This window comes from Salmo trutta, chromosome 13 (assembly GCF_901001165.1).
Source record: "Salmo trutta chromosome 13, fSalTru1.1, whole genome shotgun sequence".
NCBI lineage: Eukaryota > Metazoa > Chordata > Actinopteri > Salmoniformes > Salmonidae > Salmo > Salmo trutta.
In genome coordinates this window covers 41,838,330-41,861,876 of record NC_042969.1, presented here as the reverse complement: position 1 = coordinate 41,861,876, position 23,547 = coordinate 41,838,330, and the positions used below count along the sequence as shown (strand labels likewise).

Below are 23,547 nucleotides of genomic sequence, written 5' to 3'. Positions count from 1 at the left end.
TCCAGTCATTCAATATGCTGTAATAGAATTAAGGCCAAGCTCTTAGAAGAATAATCGTCCTCACTAATGTTAAACGGCACCTACCACCACTGGAATCTAATCATCATAACCCTACATCCAGCAGGACACAAAGCAGAGGACTGATTAACACAGATACTTTAGTAGATCTGGATATTTACACAGCAGGCTGACTGATATAAAACCAGTCTGACAGGAAAGATCAGACCAGTTTACAATACAACCAAAGAAAAATACTTCAATACTGACATCATGATCAGCATGAAGTGAGAATAGCTGTTCAAACTATCTGGTGAAGGCAGCATAGCTGTTCAAACTATCTGGTGAAGGTAGCCTAGCTGTTCAAACTATCTGATGAAGGCAGCATAGCACACCAACAGGCTTAAGTACAGGTGAGTACATGTGAGTTCATTAGGGCAGAGGTGAGTACAGGCGAGTGCATGTGAGATCAGTAGGGCAGAGGTGAGAACATTTTAGATTTGTGTCATTTAGCAGACGCTCTTATCCAGAGTGACTTACAATGCATATATTTCATACATTTTTTCTCCGTACTGGTCCCCCGTGGGAATCGAACCCACAACCCTGGCGTTGCAAACACCATGCTCTACCAACTGAGCCACACGGGACCGGTGGGTACAGGTGAGTGTTATGATAGGCCGTTACCTGATGACCATGCCGTGGTGCGTGCTGTCGGGTTCTCCACTGGGATTGGCTGAGGTGATGGCAAGCGGTCCGGTGATGTCACACAGGTGTCCGGTAACGGTGTGGTCAGGGACTCGGATCATGATGCTGTCATTGGTTCCCACGTGGTCGTAGGCCGGACCCACACCTGGACAACATAGGTAAACAATTAGAATATTACACTGCTCAAAAAATAAAGGGAACACTTAAACAACACAATGTAACTCCAAGTCAATCACACTTCTGTGAAATCAAACTGTCCACTTAGGAAGCAACACTGATTGACAATAAATTTCACATGCTGTTGTGCAAATGGAATAGACAACAGGTGGAAATTATAGGCAATTAGCAAGACACCCCCAATAAAGGAGTGGTTCTGCAGGAGGTGACCACAGACCACTTCTCAGTTCCTATGCTTCCTGGCTGATGTTTTGGTCACTTTTGAATGCTGGCGGTGCTTTCACTCTAGTGGTAGCATGAGACGGAGTCTACAGCCCACACAAGTGGCTCAGGTAGTGCAGCTCATCCAGGATGGCACATCAATGCGAGCTGTGGCAAGAAAGTTTGCTGTGTCTGTCAGTGGAGTGTCCAGAGCATAGAGGCGCTACCAGGAGACAGGCCAGTACATCAGGAGACGTGGAGGAGGCCGTAGGAGGGCAATAACCCAGCAGCAGGACCGTTACCTCTGCCTTTGTGCAAGGAGGAGCAGGAGGAGCACTGCCAGAGCCCTGCAAAATGACCTCCAGCAGGCCACAAATGTGCATGTGTCTGCTCAAACGGTCAGAAACAGACTCCATGAGGGTGGTATGAGTGCCCGACGTCCACAGGTGGGGGTTGAGCTTACAGCCCAACACCGTGCAGGACATTTGGCATTTGCCAGTGAACACCAAGACTGGTAAATTCGCCACTGGCGTCCTGTGCTCTTCACAGATGAAAGCAGGTTCATACTTAGCACATGTGACAGACGTGACAGAGTCTGGAGACACCGTGAAGAACGTTCTGCTGCCTGCAACATCCTCCAGCATGAACGGTTTGGTGGTGGGTCAGTCATGGTGTGGGGTGGCATTTATTTGGGGGGCCGCACAGCCCTCCATGTGCTCGCCAGAGGTAGCCTGACTGCCATTAGGTACCGAGATGAGATCCTCAGACCCCTTGTGAGACCATATGCTGGTGCGGTTGGCCCTGGGTTCCTCCTAATGCAAGACAATGCTAGACTTCATGTTGCTGGAGTGTGTCAGCAGTTCCTGCAAGATGAAGGCATTGATGCTATGGACTGGCCCGCCCGTTCCCCAGACCTGAATCCAATTGAGCACATCTGGGACATCATGTCTCGCTCCATCCACCAACGCCACGTTGCACCACAGACTGTCCAGGAGTTGGCGGATGCTTTAGTCCAGGTCTGGGAGGAGATCCCTCAGGAGACCATCCGCCACCTCATCAGGAGCATGCCCAGGCGTTGTAGGGAGGTCATACAGGCACGGGGAGGCCACACACACTACTGAGCCTCATTTTGACTTGTTTTAAGGACATTACATCAAAGTTGGATCAGCCTGTAGTGTGGTTTTCCACTTTATTTTTGAGTGTGTCTCCAAATCCAGACCTCCATGGGTTGATAAATTGGATTTCCATTGATTATTTTGAGTGATTTTGTTGTCAGCACATTCAACTATGTAAAGAAAAAAGTATTTAATAAGATTATTTCATTCATTCAGATCTAGGATGTGTTATTTTAGTGTTCCCTTAATTTTTTTGAGCAGTGTAGAATAAAGAAACCAAATAATATGTTGTTTCAATAAGTGGAAGTTAGGCATGCTGTTATCAAACCATTTCTGAGAGTATCCCTAACCCTAACCCAATGCTGTTGCAGCCACCACCACCACCCCCCCCCCAGTCTGAGGAGCCAGTCTCCCTTGTTGACGATGCAGCTGATTCCTCCAGACTAACCCTAACCCCCTGCTCCCCTTTCCTCCCCCCCTCTCCTCGCCTCACCCCTCCTCCCCCCCTCACCCCTTACCCAGTCTGAGTAGCCAGTCTCCCTTGCTGACGATGCAGCTGATTCCTCCAGACTAACCCTAACCCCCTGCTCCCCTTTCCTCCCCCCCTCTCCTTGCCTCACCCCTCCTCCCCCCCTCACCCCTTACCCAGTCTGAGTAGCCAGTCTCCCTTGCTGACGATGCAGCTGATCCCTCCAGACTAACCCTAACCCCCTCCTCCCCCTCTCCTCCCCCCTCCTCACCCCTTACCCAGTCTGAGTAGCCAGTCTCCCTTGCTGACGATGCAGCTGATCCCTCCAGACTAACCCTAACCCCCTCCTACCCCTCCTCCCCTCTCCTCACCCCTCCTCACTTCTTACCCAGTCTGAGTAGCCAGTCTCCCTTGCTGATGATGCAGCTGATCCCTCCAGGGTAGACGTTCCTCATGAACTCCCAGAGTAGAGGTCTGAAAGGGGGCTTGGCTGCCACCAGCTGCTCCACACTGGAGATACAGATACAGATGGGCTTCTCTGCTGGGCGGTCCTTGATGTTGTAGATGTTCTCGATGGCCTGAGGGTTCTTGCAGGATGCGGCCAGGGCGTAGACCGTATCGGTGGGGATTCCACATACCCCCCCGTCGTCCAACAGTCTGGAGATCTTCAGCAGACCACTGGTCCCTCTGGAGTCTGCCATAGGACAGGGAAGGGCAGGGGAGAACTTCTGCTGCTCATTCACATCCTGAGACACAACAACACAGGGAGAGAGACACGATATGGAACACAATAGAAAGGAATCAAATCAAATGTATTTATATAGTCCTTCTTGCATCAGCTGATATCTCAAAGTGCTGTACAGAAACCCAGCCTAAAACCCCAAACAGCAAGCAATGCAGGAATGACCTGGATTGGAGAAAAGTAGTGTAACGGTCGTCGTAGTGAATGGACCAAGGCGCAGCAGGTTGAGTGCTCATCTTAACTTTTATTGTGAACACGACTAATAAACAAAACAATAAACGAACGAACAGTCTTGTAGGCTCACACAGCAGTACAAAGAACAACCTCCCACAACTCCCAAAACAAACATGCTCCTAATTATAGGACCTTCAATCAGAGGCAACGATAAACAGCTGCCTCCAATTGAAGGCCCCAATCCCAAATACCTAAACATAGATCTAAACACCCTAAAACAGACATAGACATATACAAACATAGAATAATGACCAAAACCCCGGAATACATAAATACCCCTCTACATACACACACACCCTAAACCATATAAAACAAATACCCCCTGCCACGTCCTGACCAAACTATAATAACAAATAACCCCTTTACTGGTCAGGACGTGACAGTACCCCCCCCCCCAAAGGTGCAGACCCCGGATGCACCTGACAACAACAAAAATATCTACAAAAATAAACCCCTTACTAAAGGGAGGGAAGGGAGGGTGGCTGCCGTCACCGACGGCTCCTGTGCTACACCCCCCCTCCCCAAACCTCCTACAGTAGAGGTGGCTTAGGCTCAGGCCTTAGTCCCCTACCTGACCAGTCCACCCCTACTGAATACCTCGGCCGGAAGCATGTCAATGTAGACCCTGGACTGTATTCTGGGAGCTCCGAACTGTAGGGCGACTCTGGGAGCTCCGGACTGTAGGGTGACTCTGGGAGCTCCGGACTGTAGGCCAACTCTGGGAGCTCCGGACAGTGGGCCGTCTCTCTTGGTTCCGGACAGTGGGCCGTCTCTCTTGGTTCCGGACAGTGGGCCGTCTCTCTTGGTTCCGGACAGTGGGCCGTCTCTCTTGGTTCCGGACAGTGGGCCGTCTCTCTTGGTTCTGGACAGTGGGCCGTCTCTCTAGGTTCCGGACAGTGGGCCGTTTCTTTACGGGGCACTGTCGCTGGAAGCTCTGGACGAAGCACTGTTGCCGGGGACTCTGGACGAGGCACTGTTGCCGGACACTCTGGACGAGGCACTGTTGCCGGACACTCTGGACGAGGCACTGTTCCCGGAAGTTCTGGACGAGGCACATTTGCCCGGAAGTTCTGGACGAGGCACTGTTGTCGGACACTCTGGACTGGGCTGACGCACTGGAAGCCTGATGCGTGGGGCTGGTAGTGGAGGTACCAGACTGGAGACACGCACCTCAGGGCTAGTGCGGGGAGCAGGAACAGGACGAGTTGGACTGGGCTGACGCACTGGAAGCCTGGTGCGTGGTGCTGGTAGTGGAGTGCCAGACTGGTGACATGCACCTCAGGGCTAGTGCGGGGAGCAGGAACCGGACGAGTTGGACTGGGCTGACGCACTGGAAGCCTGGTGCGTGGTGCTGGTAGTGGAGGTGCCAGACTGGTGACACGCACCTCAGGGCTAGTGCGGGGAGCAGGAACAGGACGAGTTGGACTGGGCTGACTCACTGGAAGCCTGGTGTGTGGGGCTGATATTGGAGGTATCAAACTGGAGACATGCACCTCAAGGCTAGTGCGAGGAGCAGGAACAGGATGTACTGGACTGGGCTGACGCACTGGAAGCCTGGTGCGTGGTGCTGGCTTTGGATGTGCCAGACTGGAGACACGCACCTCACGGCTAGTGCGAGGGGCGGGAACAGGATACACTGGAACGTGAAGGCGCACTGGCCATTTGCCAGGGGGATGCCCGCTTCCCCCTGGCAAATGCGGGGCGCTGGCACCGTGCACACCGGCCTGTGGATACTTGGCCTCGACGCCGTGCGCATCACTCCAAAGCACGGGACCTGACCAGTAATAGGCTGCCTCCAATAAGCACGGGGAGTTGGCTTGCGGCTTAATCCTGGCCCAGCCAAACTACCCGTGTGCCCCAAAAAAAATATTTCTTGGGGCTGCCTCTCAGGCTTAAATGCCAACTGTGTACCCCTGTAACAGTCCCGGTCTTCGTTTCACCTTCGCCGTTCCTCTCTTGCTGTCTCCACCTGTCTCCATGGCAGGGTCTTGTCCCCTGCCATTATCTCCTCCCATGTCCAAGATGTCCTCCATTCCCTTTTTTCCCTGGCCCAGGATCCTTCCTCCTCCTGGGCCCGCTGCTTGGTCCATTGGTGGTGGGAGGTTCTGTAACGGTCGTCGTAGTGAATGGACCAAGGCGCAGCGGGTTGAGTGTTCATCTTAACTTTTATTGTGAACACGACTAATAAACAAAACAATAAACGAACGAACAGTCTTGTAGGCTCACACAGCAGTACAAAGAACAACCTCCCACAATTCCCAAAACAAACATACTCCTAATTATAGGACCTTCAATCAGAGGCAACGATAAACAGCTGCCTCCAATTGAAGGCCCCAATCCCAAATACCTAAACATAGATCTAAACACCCTAGAACAGACATAGACATATACAAACATAGAACAATGACCAAAAACCCGGAATACATAATTCAAACACCCCTCTACATACACACACACCCCAAACCATATAAAACAAATACCCCATGCCACATCCTGACCAAACTATAATAACAAATAACCCCTTTACTGGTCAGGACGTGACAAGTAGAATGAAATGGAATGAAACACATGAACCCACTCCATTCTACTTATCAGCTCATCCAGTGGAATGCAACAGAATGGAATAGTGCCTTGTTCTCACCTTAACCAGTGGAGGCCCCATGGGCATCACACTCGGACGGAAGGTAGAGTTGACCAGTGATGCCAGGGTTCCATATAGACAGATGACAGAGAACACAGCTAGCATGGCAACTACAAGAACAACGGCAGAAATGTGTTAGAACAGTAACACAGCTGACATCTAGATAGCAAAATAATGTGTACATTATACAGGTATTGTTTGAGCAGCAAACATATTGATATACGGTCACAATGGATACCACATAACACTGGCTGAATCACAAACCCAACACTTCAACTACTTTGATCACTCGATAAAGGGCAGATGGCCAAGTGTTGGTTTTGGGATTCAGCCTTACTGTATATCACAAGAGGTTGGTGGAACCTTCATTGGGGAGAAAGGGCTTGTTCTATTGACTGGAGCGGAATCAGTGGAATGGTAGCAAATACATCAAACACATAGTTTCCATATGTTTGATGCCATTCCATTTGCTCTGTTCCGGTATTATTATGAGCCGTTCTCCCCTCAGTAGCCTCCTGAGCCGTTTATGTAGAATATGAGTCCTGTCAGTGTAGGGAGGTGAAAAGCAGGTTACTTACTCTCCAGCTGGTAGGGTAGCTGTTGCAGGGTGGACAGGAGGAAACACACCAGGACAGCCTCCATGACCACGGTCAGAGACAAGAGGACCAGGTTACCATACGCAGCTGGAGGGGACATGGAGAGGGTTAGGACCAGGTTACCATGGAGAGGGTTAGGACCAGGTTTCCATGGAGAGGGAACACAAGATGAGACACCGGATGCATCCCAAATTGCACCCTATTCCCTATATAGTGCACTACTGTTGACCAGGGCCCTATTCCCTATATAGTTCACTACTTTTGACCAGGGCCCTATTCCCTATGTAGTTCACTACTTTAGACCAGGGCCCTATTCTCTATATAGTGCACTACTTTTGACTAGGGCCCATGGGGCTGTATAGGGAATAGGATGCCATTAGGGAAACAACCACTACCTCAGTTCTTCTCTCCCTCTGTGTTGCAGCAGGAGAAGAGGTAGATAGAGGTGATGTCATTTAAAGACTGACCAATGAGCACGAGGAAAGCGTTGATGACCAGGAAAGCGATGGCTCCAGCTGTAAACCCATAGGATCCTACTGGAGAGATCTGCAGCAAGGGGCCTGAGAAAAGAACACAGAGATGTTTTACTGAAACAGGCAACAGAGCATGGAGACAGCAACAACAACATGAACAACAACATTAATAACAACCACATCAACAGTAACAACATCAACATGAACAACAACAACAACAACAACATCAACATCAACAACAACAACATCAACAACATTAACAAGAACAACAACATCAACAACAACAACATCAATAACAACAACATCAATAACAACAACATCAACAACAACATCAACAACAACAACAACAATATCAACAACAACATCAACAACAACAGGGTACCAGGTAATAACATGGATATATAAACAGGGTACCAGATAATAACATGGCTATATATACAGGGTACCAGGTAATAACATGGCTATATACACAGGGTACCAGATAATAACATGGCTATATATGCAGGGTACCAGATAATAACATGGCTATATATACAGGGTACCAGGTAACAACATGGCTATATATACAGGGTACCAGATAATAACATGGCTATATATACGGGGTACCAGGTAATTACATGGCTATATATACAGGGTACCAGGTAATAACATGGCTATATATACAGGGTACCAGATAATAACATGGCTATATATACGGGGTACCAGGTAATTACATGGCTATATATACAGGGTAGAAGAGGTAGAAGCTGTTCAGGGTCCTGTTGGTTGCAGACTTGGTGCATCGGTACCGCTTGCCGTGCGCTAGCAGAAAGAACATTCTATGGCTCGGGTGGCTGGATTCTGAATTTTTATGGGGGTTTCCCTAGTTATGCAAAAACGTAACTCCAGTTAGGATTGGTTAGGGTTAGCTTGAAGTCATCCACATACCTGTGAAGCGGTACCATGTCCAGGTGGCCCAGACAGACAGGTAGAAGGATGGGATGACGGAGCCAAACCGCTGTCCTCCTCTGACCTGCAGCCTGCTGACGAACCCCTGTACCACCGCTCCAGATACCAGAACACAGGGAACACTCAGCTGCAGGAAGGTCACGCTCTGACTGGATGAGGCCGTGTGGAGCGCCGAGAGAGCGGCCACACCGTTGGTCAGGTAGAACAGACAAAGAATATCTAGTTAACAGAAGAAAAGAAAGAGAAAATCAGGACAGAAGAAAAAGGATATCAAAGTGAAACAGTTCTCTAAAGACACAAGAGACAATAATACAAGAAACAACACTTCTGTAGCTTGTCAACTATGTATCTGTCTATCCCTGTTCTCTCCCCTCTGCACAGGCCATACAAACGCTTCACACCGCGTGGCCGCTGCCACTCTAACCTGGTGGTCCCATCGCGCACGACCCACGTGGAGTTCCAGGTCTCCGGCAGCCTCTGGAACTGCCGGTCTGCGGCCAACAAGGCTGAGTTCATCTCAGCCTATGCTACCCTCCAGTCCCTAGACTTCCTGGCGCTGACGGAAACATGGATTACCACAGATAACACTGCTACTCCTACTGCTCTCTCCTCATCTGCCCACGTATTCTCGCATACCCCTAGAGCATCGAGCCAGCGGGGTGGTGGCACTGGAATCCTCATCTCTCCCAAGTGGACATTCTCTCTTTCTCCCCTGACCCATCTGTCTATCTCCTCATTTGAATTCCATGCTGTCACAGTTACCAGCCCTTTCAAGCTTAACATCCTTATCATTTATCGCCCTCCAGGTTCCCTTGGAGAGTTCATCAATGAGCTTGACACCTTGATAAGTTCCTTTCCTGAGGATGGCTCACCTCTCACAGTTCTGGGTGACTTTAACCTGTCTGGGCTAGGGGGCAGTATTGAGAATTTTGGAAAAAATATGTTCCCATTTTTAACTGCCTCCTACACCAACTCAGAAGCTAGAATATGCATATTATTGTTCAGGTTTGGATAGAAAACACTCTGAATTTTCTAAAACTGTTTGAATGGTGTCTGTGAGTATAACAGAACTCCTATGGCAGGCAAAAACCTGACAAGGTTTCAAGCAGGAAGTACCCTGTCTGACAAGGAGTCGTGCGTCTTGCATCTTTTTATTGAAAAGTAAGGATCTTAGCTGTAACGTGACAATTCCCAGGGCTCCGATAGGCTCTCAGAGCCCGGGAAATAACTGAAGGTTTACGAGGGAGCCTCAGGCTGAAACACATTATCACCTTTTGTAAGTGGCTGCTCCGAGGACCTTTGAATGAGGCGCGTGCACGAGTCGCTTCTGAGGAGAAATTTTATTCGGCTGTTTAGGCTCAATGCATACTCCCGGTCGGAATATTATCACTTATCTACGAGTTAAATGGCATAAAAATTGGTTTTAAACAGCGGTTGACATGCTTCGAAGTACGGTAATGGAATATTTAGACATTTTTGACACGCCAATGCGCCATGCGCGGGACCGTGAAGAAGCATTCTGATAGTGTCTAGAACTCACGAACAAAACGTCGCTGTTTGGATATAACGATGGATTATTTGGGACCAAACCAACATTTGTTATTGAAGTAGAAGTCCTGGCAGTGTATTCTGATGAAGAACAAGCAAGGTAAGAACATTTTTCTTATAGGAAATGTGATTTTGGTGGAGGCTGACCTGGGTGGGTATCTAAATAGCTAGCCCTGTAATGCCGGGCTATGTACTTAGATTATTGCAAAATGTGCTTCATCCGAAAAGCTATTTTAAAATCGGACATATCGAGTGCATAGAGGAGTAATGTATCTATAATTCTTAAAATAATTGTTATGCTTTTTGTGAACGTTTATCGTGAGTAATTTAGCAAACTGTTAGTAAATTCCCCGGAAGTTTGCGGGGGTTATGCTTTTTCTGAACGTCACATGCTAATGCAAAAAGCTGGTTTTTGATATAAATATGAACTTGATTGAACAGACATGCATGTATTGTATAACACAATGTCCTAGGTGTGTCATCTGATGAAGATCATCAAAGGTTAGTGCTGCATTTAGCTGTGGTTTGGGTTTATGTGACATGATATGCTAGCTTGAAAAATGGGTGTCTGATTTTTTCTGGCTGGGCACTCTGCTGACATAATCTAATGTTTTGCTTTCGTTGTAAAGCCTTTTTGAAATCGGACAGTGGGGTTAGATTAACGAGATTCTTGTCTTTAAATAGCTGTAAAATAGTCATATGTTTGAGAAATTGAAGTAATAGTATTTCTAACGATTCAAAAATCGCGCCACTGGAATTTCAGTAGCTGTTACGTAGGTGGGACGAAATCGTCCCACATACCCCAGAGAGGTTAACCTCCCCACGTCTACCTTTGACTCATTCCTCTCTGCCTCCTTTCCCCTCCTCTCCTCTTTTGACCTCACCCTCTCACCTTCCCCCCCTACTCACAAGGCAGGCAATACGCTTGACCTCATCTTTACTAGATGCTGTTCTTCCACTAATCTCATTGCAACTCCCCTCCAAATCTCCGACCACTACCTTGTATCCTTTCCCCTCTCGCTCTCATCCAACACTTCTCACTCTGCCCCTACTCGGATGGTATTGCGCCGTCCCAACCTTCGCTCTCTCTCTCCCGCTACTCTCTCCTCTTCCATCCTATCATCTCTTCCCTCTGCTCAAACCTTCTCCAACCTATCTCCTGATTCTGCCTCCTCTCCTCCCTTTCTGCATCCTTTGATTTTCTCTGTCCCCTATCCTCCAGGCCGGCTCGGTCCTCCCCTCCTGCTCCGTGGCTCGACGACTCACTGCGAGCTCACAGAACAGGGCTCCGGGCAGCCGAGCGGAAATGGAGGAAAACTCGCCTCCCTTCGGACCTGGCATCCTTTCACTCCCTCCTCTCTACATTCTCCTCTTCTGTCTCTGCTGCTAAAGCCACTTTCTACCACTCTAAATTCCAAGCATCTGCCTCTAACCCTAGGAAGCTCTTTGCCACCTTCTCCTCCCTCCTGAATCCTCCTCCCCCTCCCCCCCCCCTCCTCCCTCTCTGCGGATGACTTCGTCAACCATTTTGAAAAGAAGGTTGACGATATCCGATCCTCGTTTGCTAAGTCAAACGACACCGCTGGTCCTGCTCACACTGCCCTACCCAGTGCTTTGACCTCTTTCTCCCCTCTCTCTCCAGATAAAATCTCGCGTCTTGTGACGGCCGGCCGCCCAACAACCTGCCCACTTGACCCTATCCCCTCCTCTCTTCTCCAGACCATTTCCGGAGACCTTCTCCCCTACCTCACCTCGCTCATCAGCTCATCCTTGACCGCTGGCTACGTCCCTTCCGTCTTCAAGAGAGCGAGAGTTGCACCCCTTCTGAAAAAACCTACACTCGATCCCTCCCATGTCAACAACTACAGACCAGTATCCCTTCTTTCTTTTCTCTCCAAAACTCTTGAACGTGCCGTCCTTGGCCAGCTCTCCTGCTATCTCTCTCAGAATGACCTTCTTGATCCTAATCAGTCAGGTTTCAAGACTGGTCATTCAACTGAGACTGCTCTTCTCTGTGTCACGGAGGCTCTCCGCACTGCTAAAGCTAACTCTCTCTCCTCTGCTCTCATCCTTCTAGACCTACGTGCTGCCTTTGATACTGTGAACCATCAGATCCTCCTCTCCACCCTCTCCGAGTTGGGCATCTCCGGCGCGGCCCACGCTTGGATTGCGTCCTACCTGACAGGTCGCTCCTACCAGGTGGCGTGGCGAGAATCTGTCTCCGCACCACGCGCTCTCACCACTGGTGTCCCCCAGGGCTCTGTTCTAGGCCCTCTCCTATTCTCGCTATACACCAAGTCACTTGACTCTGTCATATCCTCACATGGTCTCTCCTATCATTGCTATGCAGACGACACACAATTAATCTTCTCCTTTCCCCCTTCTGATAACCAGGCGGCGAATCGCATCTCTGCATGTCTGGCAGACATATCAGTGTGGATGACGGATCACCACCTCAAGCTGAACCTCGGCAACACGGAGCTGCTCTTCCTCCCGGGGAAGGACTGCCCATTCCATGATCTCGCCATCACGGTTGACAACTCCCTTGTGTCCTCCTCCCAGAGTGCTAAGAACCTTGGCGTGATCCTGGACAACACCCTGTCGTTCTCCACTAACATCAAGGCGGTGACCCGATCCTGTAGGTTCATGCTCTACAACATTCGCAGAGTACGACCCTGCCTCACACAGGAAGCGACGCAGGTCCTAATCCAGGCACTTGTCATCTCCCGTCTGGATTACTGCAACTCGCTGTTGGCGTGGCTCCCTGCCTGTGCCATTAAACCCCTACAACTCATCCAGAACGCCGCAGCCTGTCTGGTGTTCAACCTTCCCAAGTTCTCTCACGTCACCCCGCTTCTCCGCTCTCTCCACTGGCTTCCAGTTGAAGCTCGCATCCGCTACAAGACCATGGTGCTTGCCTTCGGAGCTGTGAGGGGAACGGCACCTCCATACCTTCAGGCTCTGATCAGGCCCTACACCCAAACAAGGGCACTGCGTTCATCCACCTCTGGCCTGCTGGCCCCCCTACCTCTGAGGAAGCACGGTTCCCGCTCAGCCCAGTCCAAACTGTTCGCTGCTCTGGCACCCCAATGGTGGAACAAGCTCCCTCACGACGCCAGGACAGCGGAGTCAATCATCACCTTCCGGAGACACCTGAAACCCCACCTCTTTAAGGAATACCTGGGATAGGATAAAGTAATCCTTCTAACCCCCCCCTAAAAGATTTAGATGCACTATTGTAAAGTGGTTGTTCCACTGGATATCATAAGGTGAATGCACCAATTTGTAAGTCTCTCTGGATAAGAGTGTCTGCTAAATGACTTAAATGTAAATGTAATGTAAATGTAGAACAGAGCGTCAGGGATCTGATTGGTCGGGGATGATGCTGATGATGATGATGAAGGCAGCGCCCCCTGGAGTTTCCCCGGGGAGCAACAACAGGACAGGATGGAGCGGAGACGGTCGGAGGAGATGGGCTGAGGACCCACCGGGATCAGACTCTTCTCAGCGATGGTGTTGATGAGGCGGCAAAATGTCCCGTAGAGTGAAGCGGTGGCAAACAGGGAACAGGACACCCCGAAGAACACATAGTATCCCTGGAGGGGGATCTGGGGGACCGTGGAGATGGACAGCAGCAGGAACAGAGCATTATGGGTAACCTCCAGGGCGTCATTACTCAGACTGACCACTAGGAGGAGGAGCGCCACCGCCACGAAAAACCAATCACCAACCATCGCCTGTTTTCCAGTAGCCACCTCTCCCTCCGGCTCTGACACGATCACAGCCGACAACACAAACTCCTCCCACGCCTTGGTAAGCCAGTAGGTGGCATGCAGGCCGGCCTTGGTGACCAGGTAGCCATCTTGCCGCAGGTGAGCATAGTAGCTAGAGAGGAGTTGAGCAGCAGAGATGATGGAGACCCACACAGCACCCAGGGAGAAAGACGTGACGTATCCAAAGCTGTAGAACAACATGATGAAGGGCGATACCGTGTCACAGAAGAAGAAGAGCGCCTGGGGTTCAGCATACTTGGTGTTCTTCTTTTTCTCCTGTCCCAGGCTCTGGGCGCTGGCCGCAGGGCTGTTGGTCCCCAGCAGGAGCACGTTGAACAGGGGCGTGCCGAACCCTTTGAGGACATAGCACTGCGCCAGACCTTTCACCAACAGGGCGGCGCTGCCGTACACGGCGAAAAGGAGGATGAGGAGTTCTAGAATGCCAGAGACGACCAGTGGCCAGGCCGAGGACACGCCCACCACCACAGCCTCAAACAGCAGGGTCAGCGTGATGGCGCCGAACACGAAGGGCATGATGACATTTACCATGGCAGAGCAGAAGGCCAATAGGAAGGATAGAAGGATGTAGGGGACCAATCCCGCGATGGCGGACTGGGGGATGGGCAGGAGAGACAACCAATCAGGGCTCTGCAAGGTGCTGTTCCAGAGTTCAGCAGACAGGGATAGGTTGGTCGTGAGGGCAGTAGGCGGGGTCATGTTACTCATCAGGTCATGTGACAGGGTCAGGATAGTTGTGATTGGTTGGGACGCACCCAGGAAGATGCGTGTGGCACCATAGCTGCCCCAGAGAGCTGCATAGCCAATGAAGGCGGTGCCACTCAGGTGGTCGTATTTACGGAACGACAGGAGGCCGGCAATCAGCTGACACACTCCATCTATCAGGATGAGATGAACACCTGAAAACACAACACAGTTAGTGATGTTGAACAACCACCTGAAACACAACACAGCAAGAATAGGGAATAGAGTAGGGTTAGTCATTGTGAAAGTGATCATGATGGGTGGATGGATTGATTGATTGATTGATTAGCGTACCTGCCAGAATGTTCTCCACCCCCTCGGCAGATACTCCGGTTCTAGCTGTGTTGAAATTCTGCAGTAGAACCATGAATGCACTGATCCCATTGGCCACCATACCCAACACCCCCGGCTCCCCATAGAAACTGGCGGGAAAACCATCCAAGGTTGCCATGGCGTCAGTGGTTTAGCTACAGCTGTAAAACATCAGAGAAGAGCATAATATCATGTAAACATGAGAGACAACTATAAAATAAAGAAAGAGAGAGAGAGACGGCTGAATGATAAAAATATAAGTTATTCAGTAGGCTTTTATTCCAGCCTTAGGTCAAATGTTTAACCACAAGGTTCTAGGCTGAGCCCTCCTTGGCTCCCTCTTTCCTATGGGGAACCTGGTCAAAAGTAGTGCACTAACGTATATAGGGAGTAGGGGGCAATTTAGGATGCAACCTAGCTGGTGTAGTTGGCTGGTCTGTCTGTCAACCTGCTCCTCCAACCCATGGCTGGGACTATCTAAGCCTTCCTCTAGCTATACACTTAAACCTAATATTTGCTCTTTTCTTTATCCTGTGGAATGGAAATAAAGTATAAATGTGTTTTGAACAATAAACCAGAAGATATATTTGCAGAGCTGATGATATCACGGAGCCAGGCCATCATGAAGGATAAATGTTTTGTTGACAGGATAGATGACACAGTCAGATCCTCCTTACACAGACAGACAGACAGACAGACAGACAGACAGACAGACAGACAGACAGACAGACAGACAGACAGACAGACAGACAGACAGACAGACAGACAGACAGACAGACAGACAGACAGACAGACAGACAGACAGACAGACAGACAGACAGACAGACAGACAGACATTCTTCATGCTAACTGATCCTAGCTCAGCAGTTCTAGTCTGACAGGCTTCCTGGATACGGAGCAGGTCAGATTTATCTCAATACTTCATGTTATTTGTCTGTGAACAGAAAGTTCACAGCTCCCTCTAGATGGAACCCAGCAAACTACACTTGTTATGAGAAAACATTTATGAATGAATACAGTATATCTGTTAGACTGGCATACAGTATATATGTTAGACTGGCATACAGTATATCTGTTAGACTGACATACAGTATATCTGTTAGACTGACATACAGTATATCTGTTAGACTTGCATACAGTATATCTGTTAGACTGACATACAGTATATCTGTTAGACTGTCGTACAGTATATCTGTTAGACTGACATACAGTATATCTGTTAGACTGTCGTACAGTATATCTGTTAGACTGTCATACAGTATATCTGTTAGACTGTCATACTGTATATCTGTTAGACTGGCATACAGTATATCTGTTAGACTGTCGTACAGTATATCTGTTAGACTGTCGTACAGAATATCTGTTAGACTGTCGTACAGAATATCTGTTACACTGTCATACAGTATATCTGTGTTAGAATAATTTGTATGTGTTAGAATAATGACTAAATTGTTCCACTCTTAAATGGTAGGATAGGGGGTGATAGGATTGAGAAACATTGGAGAGGTTTCAAACCAAGAGGGTCATAAAGGGGGAGGGGAGGTGAAAGCCTTGAAGAATGTGGTAAACTTTATGGTTCTTTGTGGTGAGTGGAAAAGTACTGGTTATTTGAGAAGGATATAGATAAAGATAAAGATAGGAATATGTGTGTGGATTATAAAAGGATTGAGTGCTAGTTTTTTACTTTAGAACGTTCTCTGAATAAACTGTACAGACCTTTTGCAGAAAGCTGAGTCCTTGCCTAATTATTATTAACCCAGTGTCTTACAAACTTGGGGATTAGTCAAGGCTTATTGATTGGTAATTATTAGCATTGGGATTCGAAATTCCCGTAACAATCTGTTAGACTGGCATACAGTATATCTGTTAGACTGACATACAGTATATCTGTTAGACTGACATACAGTATATCTGTATCTATATCATACAGTATATCTGTTAGACTGACATACAATATATCTGCTAGACTGACATACAGTATATCTGTTAGACTGACATAAGTATATCTGTATCTATATCATACAGTATATCTGTTAGACTGACATACAGTATATCTGTTAGACTGGCATACCGTATATCTGTTAGACTGACATACAGTATATCTGTTAGACTGACATACAGTATATCTGCTAGACTGACATACAGTATATCTGCTAGACTGACATACAGTATATCTGTAGCTATATCATACAGTATATCTGCTAGACTGACATACAGTATATATGCTAGACTGACATACAGTATATCTGTAGCTATATCATATAGTGTATCTGTTAGACTGACATACAGTATATCTGTTAGACTGACATACAGTATATCTGTTAGACTGGCATACAGTATATCTGTTAGACTGGCATACAGTATATCTGTTAGACTGGCATACAGTATATCTGTTAGACTGACATACAGTATATCTGTTAGACTGGTATTCAGCATATCTGTTAGACTGGCATACAGTATATCTGTTAGACTGACATAAAGTATATCTGTTAGACTGACATACAGTATATCTGTATCTTTATCATACACTATATCTGTTAGACTGACATACAGTATATATGTTAGACTGACATACAGTATATCTGTTAGACTGGCATACACTATATCTGTTAGCCTGTAATACAGTATATCTGTTAGACTGGCATACAGTATATCTATATCTATATCATACAGTATATCTGTTAGACTGACATACAGTATATCTGTTAGACTGACATACAGTATATCTGTTAGACTGACAGACAGTATATCTGTTAGACTGGCATACCGTATATCTGTTAGACTGACATACCGTATATCTGTTAGACTGGCATACAGTATATCTGTTAGACTGGCATACAGTATATCTGTTAGACTGTCATACAGTATATCTGTTAGACTGTCATACAGTATATCTGTTAGACTGACATACAGTATATCTGTTAGACTGACATACAGTATATCTGTATCTATACATACAGTATATCTGTTAGACTGACATACAGTATATCTGTATCTATACATACAGTATATATGTTAGACTGATATACAGTATATCTGTTAGACTGGCATACAGTATATCTGTAGCTATACATACAGTATATCGGTTAGACTGACATACTGTCACGGTTGTCGTCGGTGAAGGAGGACCAAAACGCAGCAGGTATGTGCAGGCTCATCTTGACTTTTATTAACTATCAAAATGAACACCCAAAATAACAAACAGAATTACGATCGACAAAAAACAGTCTGGTAAGGCACAAGGCTACACACAGAACAATCTCCCACAAAATACAAGACAAACACACCCAACTAATATAGGACTTCCAATCAAAGGCAACTCCAAACAGCTGCCTTCAATTGGAAGTCCAACCCCAATTAACTCAACATAGAAACACACACTAAACTAACCATAGAATACATAAACATAGACCATCAACCAAAAACCCGGAAATACTAAATCAAACACCCTTTAAACAAACACATCACCCTGATCCACATAAAACAAATACCCTCTGCCACGTCCTGACCAAACTACAATACTAATTAACCCTTATACTGGCCAGGATGTGACAGTACCCCCCCCTTAAAGGTGCTAACCCCGGAAGCACCTTAAAAACAAAAAACAAAAAAAAACAACCCCAAACAACAAAACAAAAATTCCCCTCTACTAAAGGGAGGGAAGGGAGGGTGGCTGCCGTCAACGACGGCACTGTGCTACACCCCCCCTCCCCAACCCACCTATATCAGGAGGTGGCTCCGGTTCTGGCCGTTCCGGACAGTCGGGCTACTCTGGCAGTTCGGGGCAGTCTGTCCAGTCTGGCAGCTCGGGACAGTCTGGGCAGTCTGGCAGCTCAGGACAGTCTGGGCAGTCTGGCAGCTCGGGACAGTCTGGGCAGTCTGGCAGCTCGGGACAGTCTGGGCAGTCTGGCCACTCCGGCAGTTCAGGGCAGTCTGGCCACTCCGGCAGTTCAGGGCAGTCTGGCCACTCCGGCAGTTCAGCGCAGTCTGGCCACTCCGGCAGTTCAGCGCAGTCTGGCCACTCCGGCGACTGTTGACTGGCGGGCAGCTCCGACGACTGTTGACTGGCGGGCAGCTCCGACGACTGTTGACTGGCGGGCAGCTCCAACGACTGTTGACTGGCGGGCAGCTCCGGGGACTGTTGACTGGCGGGCAGCTCCGGGGACTGTTGACTGGCGGGCAGCTCCGGGGACTGTTGACTGGCGGGCAGCTCCGGAGACTGTTGACTGGCGGGCAGCTCCGGTGACTGTTGACTGGCGGGCAGCTCAGGTGACTGTTCACTGGCGGGCAGCTCTGGTGACTGTTGCCAGGGGGACAGCTCTGGTGACTGTTTCTGGCGAGGCTGGGTTTACGCACTTGAAGCCTGGTGCGTGGTGCTGGTACTGGGCTTACCAGATTGTGAACACGCACCTCCAGGCTAGTGCGGGGAGCGGGAACAGGACGAGTCGGACTGGGTTGACGCACTTCCGGGTTCGCACGAGAGACAGGAGCTGGAAACCCAGGGCTATGGAGGCGCACAGTCGGTCTTGATCTTACCTCCTGCACAACCCGCCTTGGCTGGATGGAACTAGTAGCCCTGTACGAGCGGGGTGCTCGTACAGGGCAGACTGGGCTGTGCAGGGGCCTGATGGTAGCCGTGCGTAGAGCGGGAGTTGGGTAGCCTGGTCCTCGGAGGCGTACCGGCGACCAGATGGGCTGCGCAGGCATCCTCCTACCAGGCTGGATGCCCGCTCTAGCACGGCACCTGCGAGGGGCTGGAATAACGCGCACCGGACTGTGTGTGCGTATGGGTAAGATAGTGCGCTCCTCAGCGAAACATGGCGCTCTCCACCCCATACGCTCCTCCATATAACCACGGGTAGCTGGCTTCCGGCTCTTCCTAGGCCTAGCCAAACTACCCGTGTGCCCCCCCAAAAAAAATGTATTGGGGGTGCCTCTCGTGCTTCTCCCTCAGCGCGTCCATGGCCTCGTACTTCCGCCTCTCTGCCTTGGCTGCCTCAATTTCCCACTGCGGGCGGCGATAATCCCCAGCCTGGTGCCAAGGTCCGGCCCCGTCCAGAACTTCCTCCCAGGTCCATTTCTCCCGCCAGTCCAACTCGAAGTCCCTCTGCTCCTTCCTCTGCTGCTTGGTCCATAGTTGGTGGGAGATTCTGTCACGGTTGTCGTTGGTGAAGGAGGACCAAAACGCAGCAGGTATGTGCAGGCTCATCTAGACTTTTATTAACTATCAAAATGAACACCCAAAATAACAAACAGAATTACGATCGACAAAAAACAGTCTGGTAAGGCACAAGGCTACACACAGAACAATCTCCCACAAAATACAAGACAAACACACCCAACTAATATAGGACTTCCAATCAAAGGCAACACCAAACAGCTGCCTTCAATTGGAAGTCCAACCCCAATTAACTCAACATAGAAACACACACACTAGACTAACCATAGAATACATAAACATAGACCATCAACCAAAAACCCGGAAATACTAAATCAAACACCCTTTAAACAAACACACCACCCTGAACCACATAAAACAAATACCCTCTGCCACGTCCTGACCAAACTACAATACTAATTAACCCTTATACTGGCCAGGACGGGACACATACAGCATATCTGTATCTATACATACAGTATATCTGTTAGACTGACATACAGTATAACTGTTAGACTGACATATATCTATCTATGTCTATGTCTACAGTATCTATGTCTACAGTATATCTGATCAGTATATCTGTATCTATATCTACAGTATATCTGTATCTATATATATCTGTATCTATATCTACAGTATATCTGTTATGTGTCAGCAAGTATAGTATTATGTTGTTAGAGGACTGGTTTTAGTTTAGTAACTAGTAGAGAGGGATTCTAGTAATTCATATCAGACCTCTCCCTCTTTCTGTCTCTCTCTTTTGCGCTCTCTCTTTCTCTCTCTTTCTCTCCTCTCTCTCTCGCTCTCTCTCTCTCTCACTCTCTCTCTCTTTCTCTCCACAGTGCTAAAAGCTGTTTTTAACATTCTCTGTTTTCATGATATGGTCAATATTTACATCAAATACATGTTATTACTAATCGTGCCATGAATATTTTTCATATATTTTTTTTAATATATTGTTTTATCTGAAACTAGCCTATACAGTGCATTTACACATGGAAGAGGTGGACAGAGTATTCAGTTACAAGACAGACAGAGTTTTTACCTGGTGGTGGACAAGATGGAGGTGATGCTGGAGAGAACAGGTGATGCTGGAGAGAAGAGGTGATGCTGGGACGGAGAGAGAGAACAGGTGATGCTGGGACGGAGAGAAAGAACAGGTGATGCTGGGACGGAGAGAAAGGCTGTTAATCTGATGCTCTGGAGGAATGTTGATGTTTATCACCAGAAATATCCTGTCTTCAGGGTGGGAGGAGTTTCTGGAGTTCCCTTGGCCCCACCCTTGAGTGGTGACATCATACCTTACCTAAGAAGTCAATGACTTCCTTCTGATTATGATGATGATGATGAAAAATCTCAGCTTGTGATTGGAGTAGAGGTGGTGTTTTGGAAGTTCCAGCCCCTCTCCCTGTTGTGTATCAGTTCAGACCTTTTGTCCATTCTGCAGCATATAAGACAGGCAGACCTCACCTGAGAGACAACTTGCATCCTCTCTACCTACGCTACATCATCCACCCATCCATCGGTCCCAAGTCAACAAAGAAGCGAGAGTAGGAGGAGAAACAGAGAGAAAAGACAAAAACGACCAAGCAGAGGACAGTCAAACATCCAAGGAAGAGTTGAACCACAGAGAGAGTGAAGACAGACAGACAAACACACAGACATGCTCTCCAAAGTACAGGTAAGACTCAGTCATGTGGTCAATATGGTCACCAGGCATAACCTACAGTATATGAAACTTATATTCAATTATTTAGTTTGAAATGTATTTTTCTGTTCAACTGCCTCATTGTGTTAGAGACCTAGAAACCTGTCAGTATATTAGTAGAGGTCAGAGGTTAGAGACCTAGAAACCTGTCAGTATATTAGTAGTTAGAGGTTAAAGTCCTAGAAACCTGTCAGTATATTAGTAGAAGTTAGAGGTTAGAGGATAGAGACCCAGAAACCTGTCAGTACATTAGTAGAGGTTGAGCCCAAGAAACCTGCCAGTGGCATGTTGCTCTCCTACCATGTTGTGTTTCTACATTGTTGTGTTTCTACCATGTTGAGTTGCTACCATGTTTTGTTGCTACCATGTTGTGTTGCTACCATGTTGCTCTGCTAACATTTTGCTCTGCTACCATGTTGTGTTGTTACCATGTTGTGTTGCTACCATGTTGCTCTGCTACCATGTTGTGTTTCTACTATGTTGTGTTTCTACCATGTTGCTCTGCTACCATATTGCTCTGATTCCATGTTGTGCTTCTACCATGTTGCTCTGCTACCATGTTGTGTTGCTACCATGTTGCTCTACTGCCATGTTGTGTTTCTACCATGTTGTGATTCTACCATGTTGTGCTTCTACCATGTTGCTCTGCTACCATGTTGTGCTGTTACCATGTTGCTCTTCTACCATGTTATGATGCTACCATGTTATGTTTCTACCATGTTGTTCTGCTACCATGTTGTGATTCTACCAGCGGAGTCAATCACCACCTTCCGGAGACACCTGAAACCCCACCTCTTTAAGGAATACCTAGGATAGGATAAAGTAATCCTTCTAACCCCCCCCCCTTAAAAGATTTAGATGCACTACTGTAAAGTGGTTGTTCCACTGGATATCATAAGGTGAACGCACCAATTAGTAAGTCGTTCTGGATAAGAGCGTCTGCTAAATGAGTTAAATGTAAAGTAAATGTAAATGTAAATGTTGTGTTTCTACCATGTTGCTCTGCTACCATGTTGTGTTGCTACCATGTTGCTCTTCAACCATGTTGTGCTGCTACCATGTTGCTCTTCTACCATGTTGTGCTGTTACCATGTTGCTCTGCTACCATGTTATGTTGCTAACATGTTATGTTTCTACCATGTTGTTCTGCTAACATGTTGTGATGCTACCATGTTGTGTTGCTACCATGTTATTCTTCTACCATGTTGCCCTACTACCATGTTGAGCTGCTACCATGTTGAACTTCAATTCAAATCAAAGTTTATTTGTCACGTGTGCCGAATACAACAGGTGTATTTATATTTCACCTTACAGTGAAATGCTTACTTACAGGCTCTAACCAATAGTGCAAAAAAAAAGTATGTGTGTGTGTGTGCGTGTGTGTGTGTGTGTAGGTAAGTAAAGAAATAAAACAACAGTAAAAAGACATTGGAAAATAAGAGAAGCGTGGCTATATACAGACACCGGTAAGTCGGGCTGATTGAGGTAGTATGTACATGTCGATATGGTTAAAGTGACTATGCATATATGTCTCTTACTGTGTTTCTCAGAGATCCTTCAGACCTGTGTCTGTTACACTGAGACGACTCCAAAAGTCAGCCCTGGATGGTCAGTAACAGCTCAGCTTGATCCCTCCTCTCTCTCTCTGTCTCTCTCTCTCTCCCTCTCTCTCTCTCTCTCTCTCTCTCTCTGTCTGTCTGTCTGTCTCTCTCGCTCTCTCTGTCTCTCTCTCTCTCTCTCTCTCTCTCTCTCTCTGTCTGTCTCTCCCTCCCTCTCTCTCTCTCTCTCTCTCTCTCTCTCTCTCTCTCTCTCTCTCTCTCTCTCTCTCTCTCTGTCTCTCTCTCTCTCTCTCACTCCTACCCTCCCTCCCTCCCATGGAGTAACAGCTCAGCTTGATCTCATCCTGTTAGGACTGTCCTTTACAATTTCAGCCTCATAGACAAACTCACCAATTGGGATATGAGGAAGCTGAGCTCTGACAGAAG

At 47.8% G+C, this 23,547-nt stretch overlaps 1 protein-coding gene and 1 long non-coding RNA gene across 2 annotated transcripts in view; one reads left to right on the top strand and one right to left on the bottom strand.

Moving 5' to 3' along the window:
• Window positions 1–14,621, bottom strand: part of LOC115206772 (uncharacterized) — a 31,158-nt gene extending 16,537 nt beyond the window's left edge. The window contains exons 1-7 of the mRNA XM_029773974.1: window positions 14,393–14,621; window positions 8,278–8,517; window positions 7,345–7,437; window positions 6,860–6,964; window positions 6,282–6,391; window positions 3,053–3,410; window positions 682–847 (exon numbers count right to left, since the gene is read on the bottom strand). Of these exons, the coding sequence (XP_029629834.1) occupies window positions 682–847; window positions 3,053–3,410; window positions 6,282–6,391; window positions 6,860–6,964; window positions 7,345–7,437; window positions 8,278–8,517; window positions 14,393–14,621 (1,301 nt within the window). The remainder of the gene's footprint in view (window positions 1–681; window positions 848–3,052; window positions 3,411–6,281; window positions 6,392–6,859; window positions 6,965–7,344; window positions 7,438–8,277; window positions 8,518–14,392) is intronic.
• Window positions 14,622–21,329: 6,708 nt separating this feature from the next.
• LOC115204905 (uncharacterized) overlaps window positions 21,330–23,547 on the top strand; it is a 3,300-nt gene continuing 1,082 nt past the window's right edge. Inside the window, exons 1-2 of the long non-coding RNA XR_003880517.1 lie at window positions 21,330–21,535; window positions 23,113–23,170. This is a non-coding gene — a long non-coding RNA (uncharacterized LOC115204905). The remainder of the gene's footprint in view (window positions 21,536–23,112; window positions 23,171–23,547) is intronic.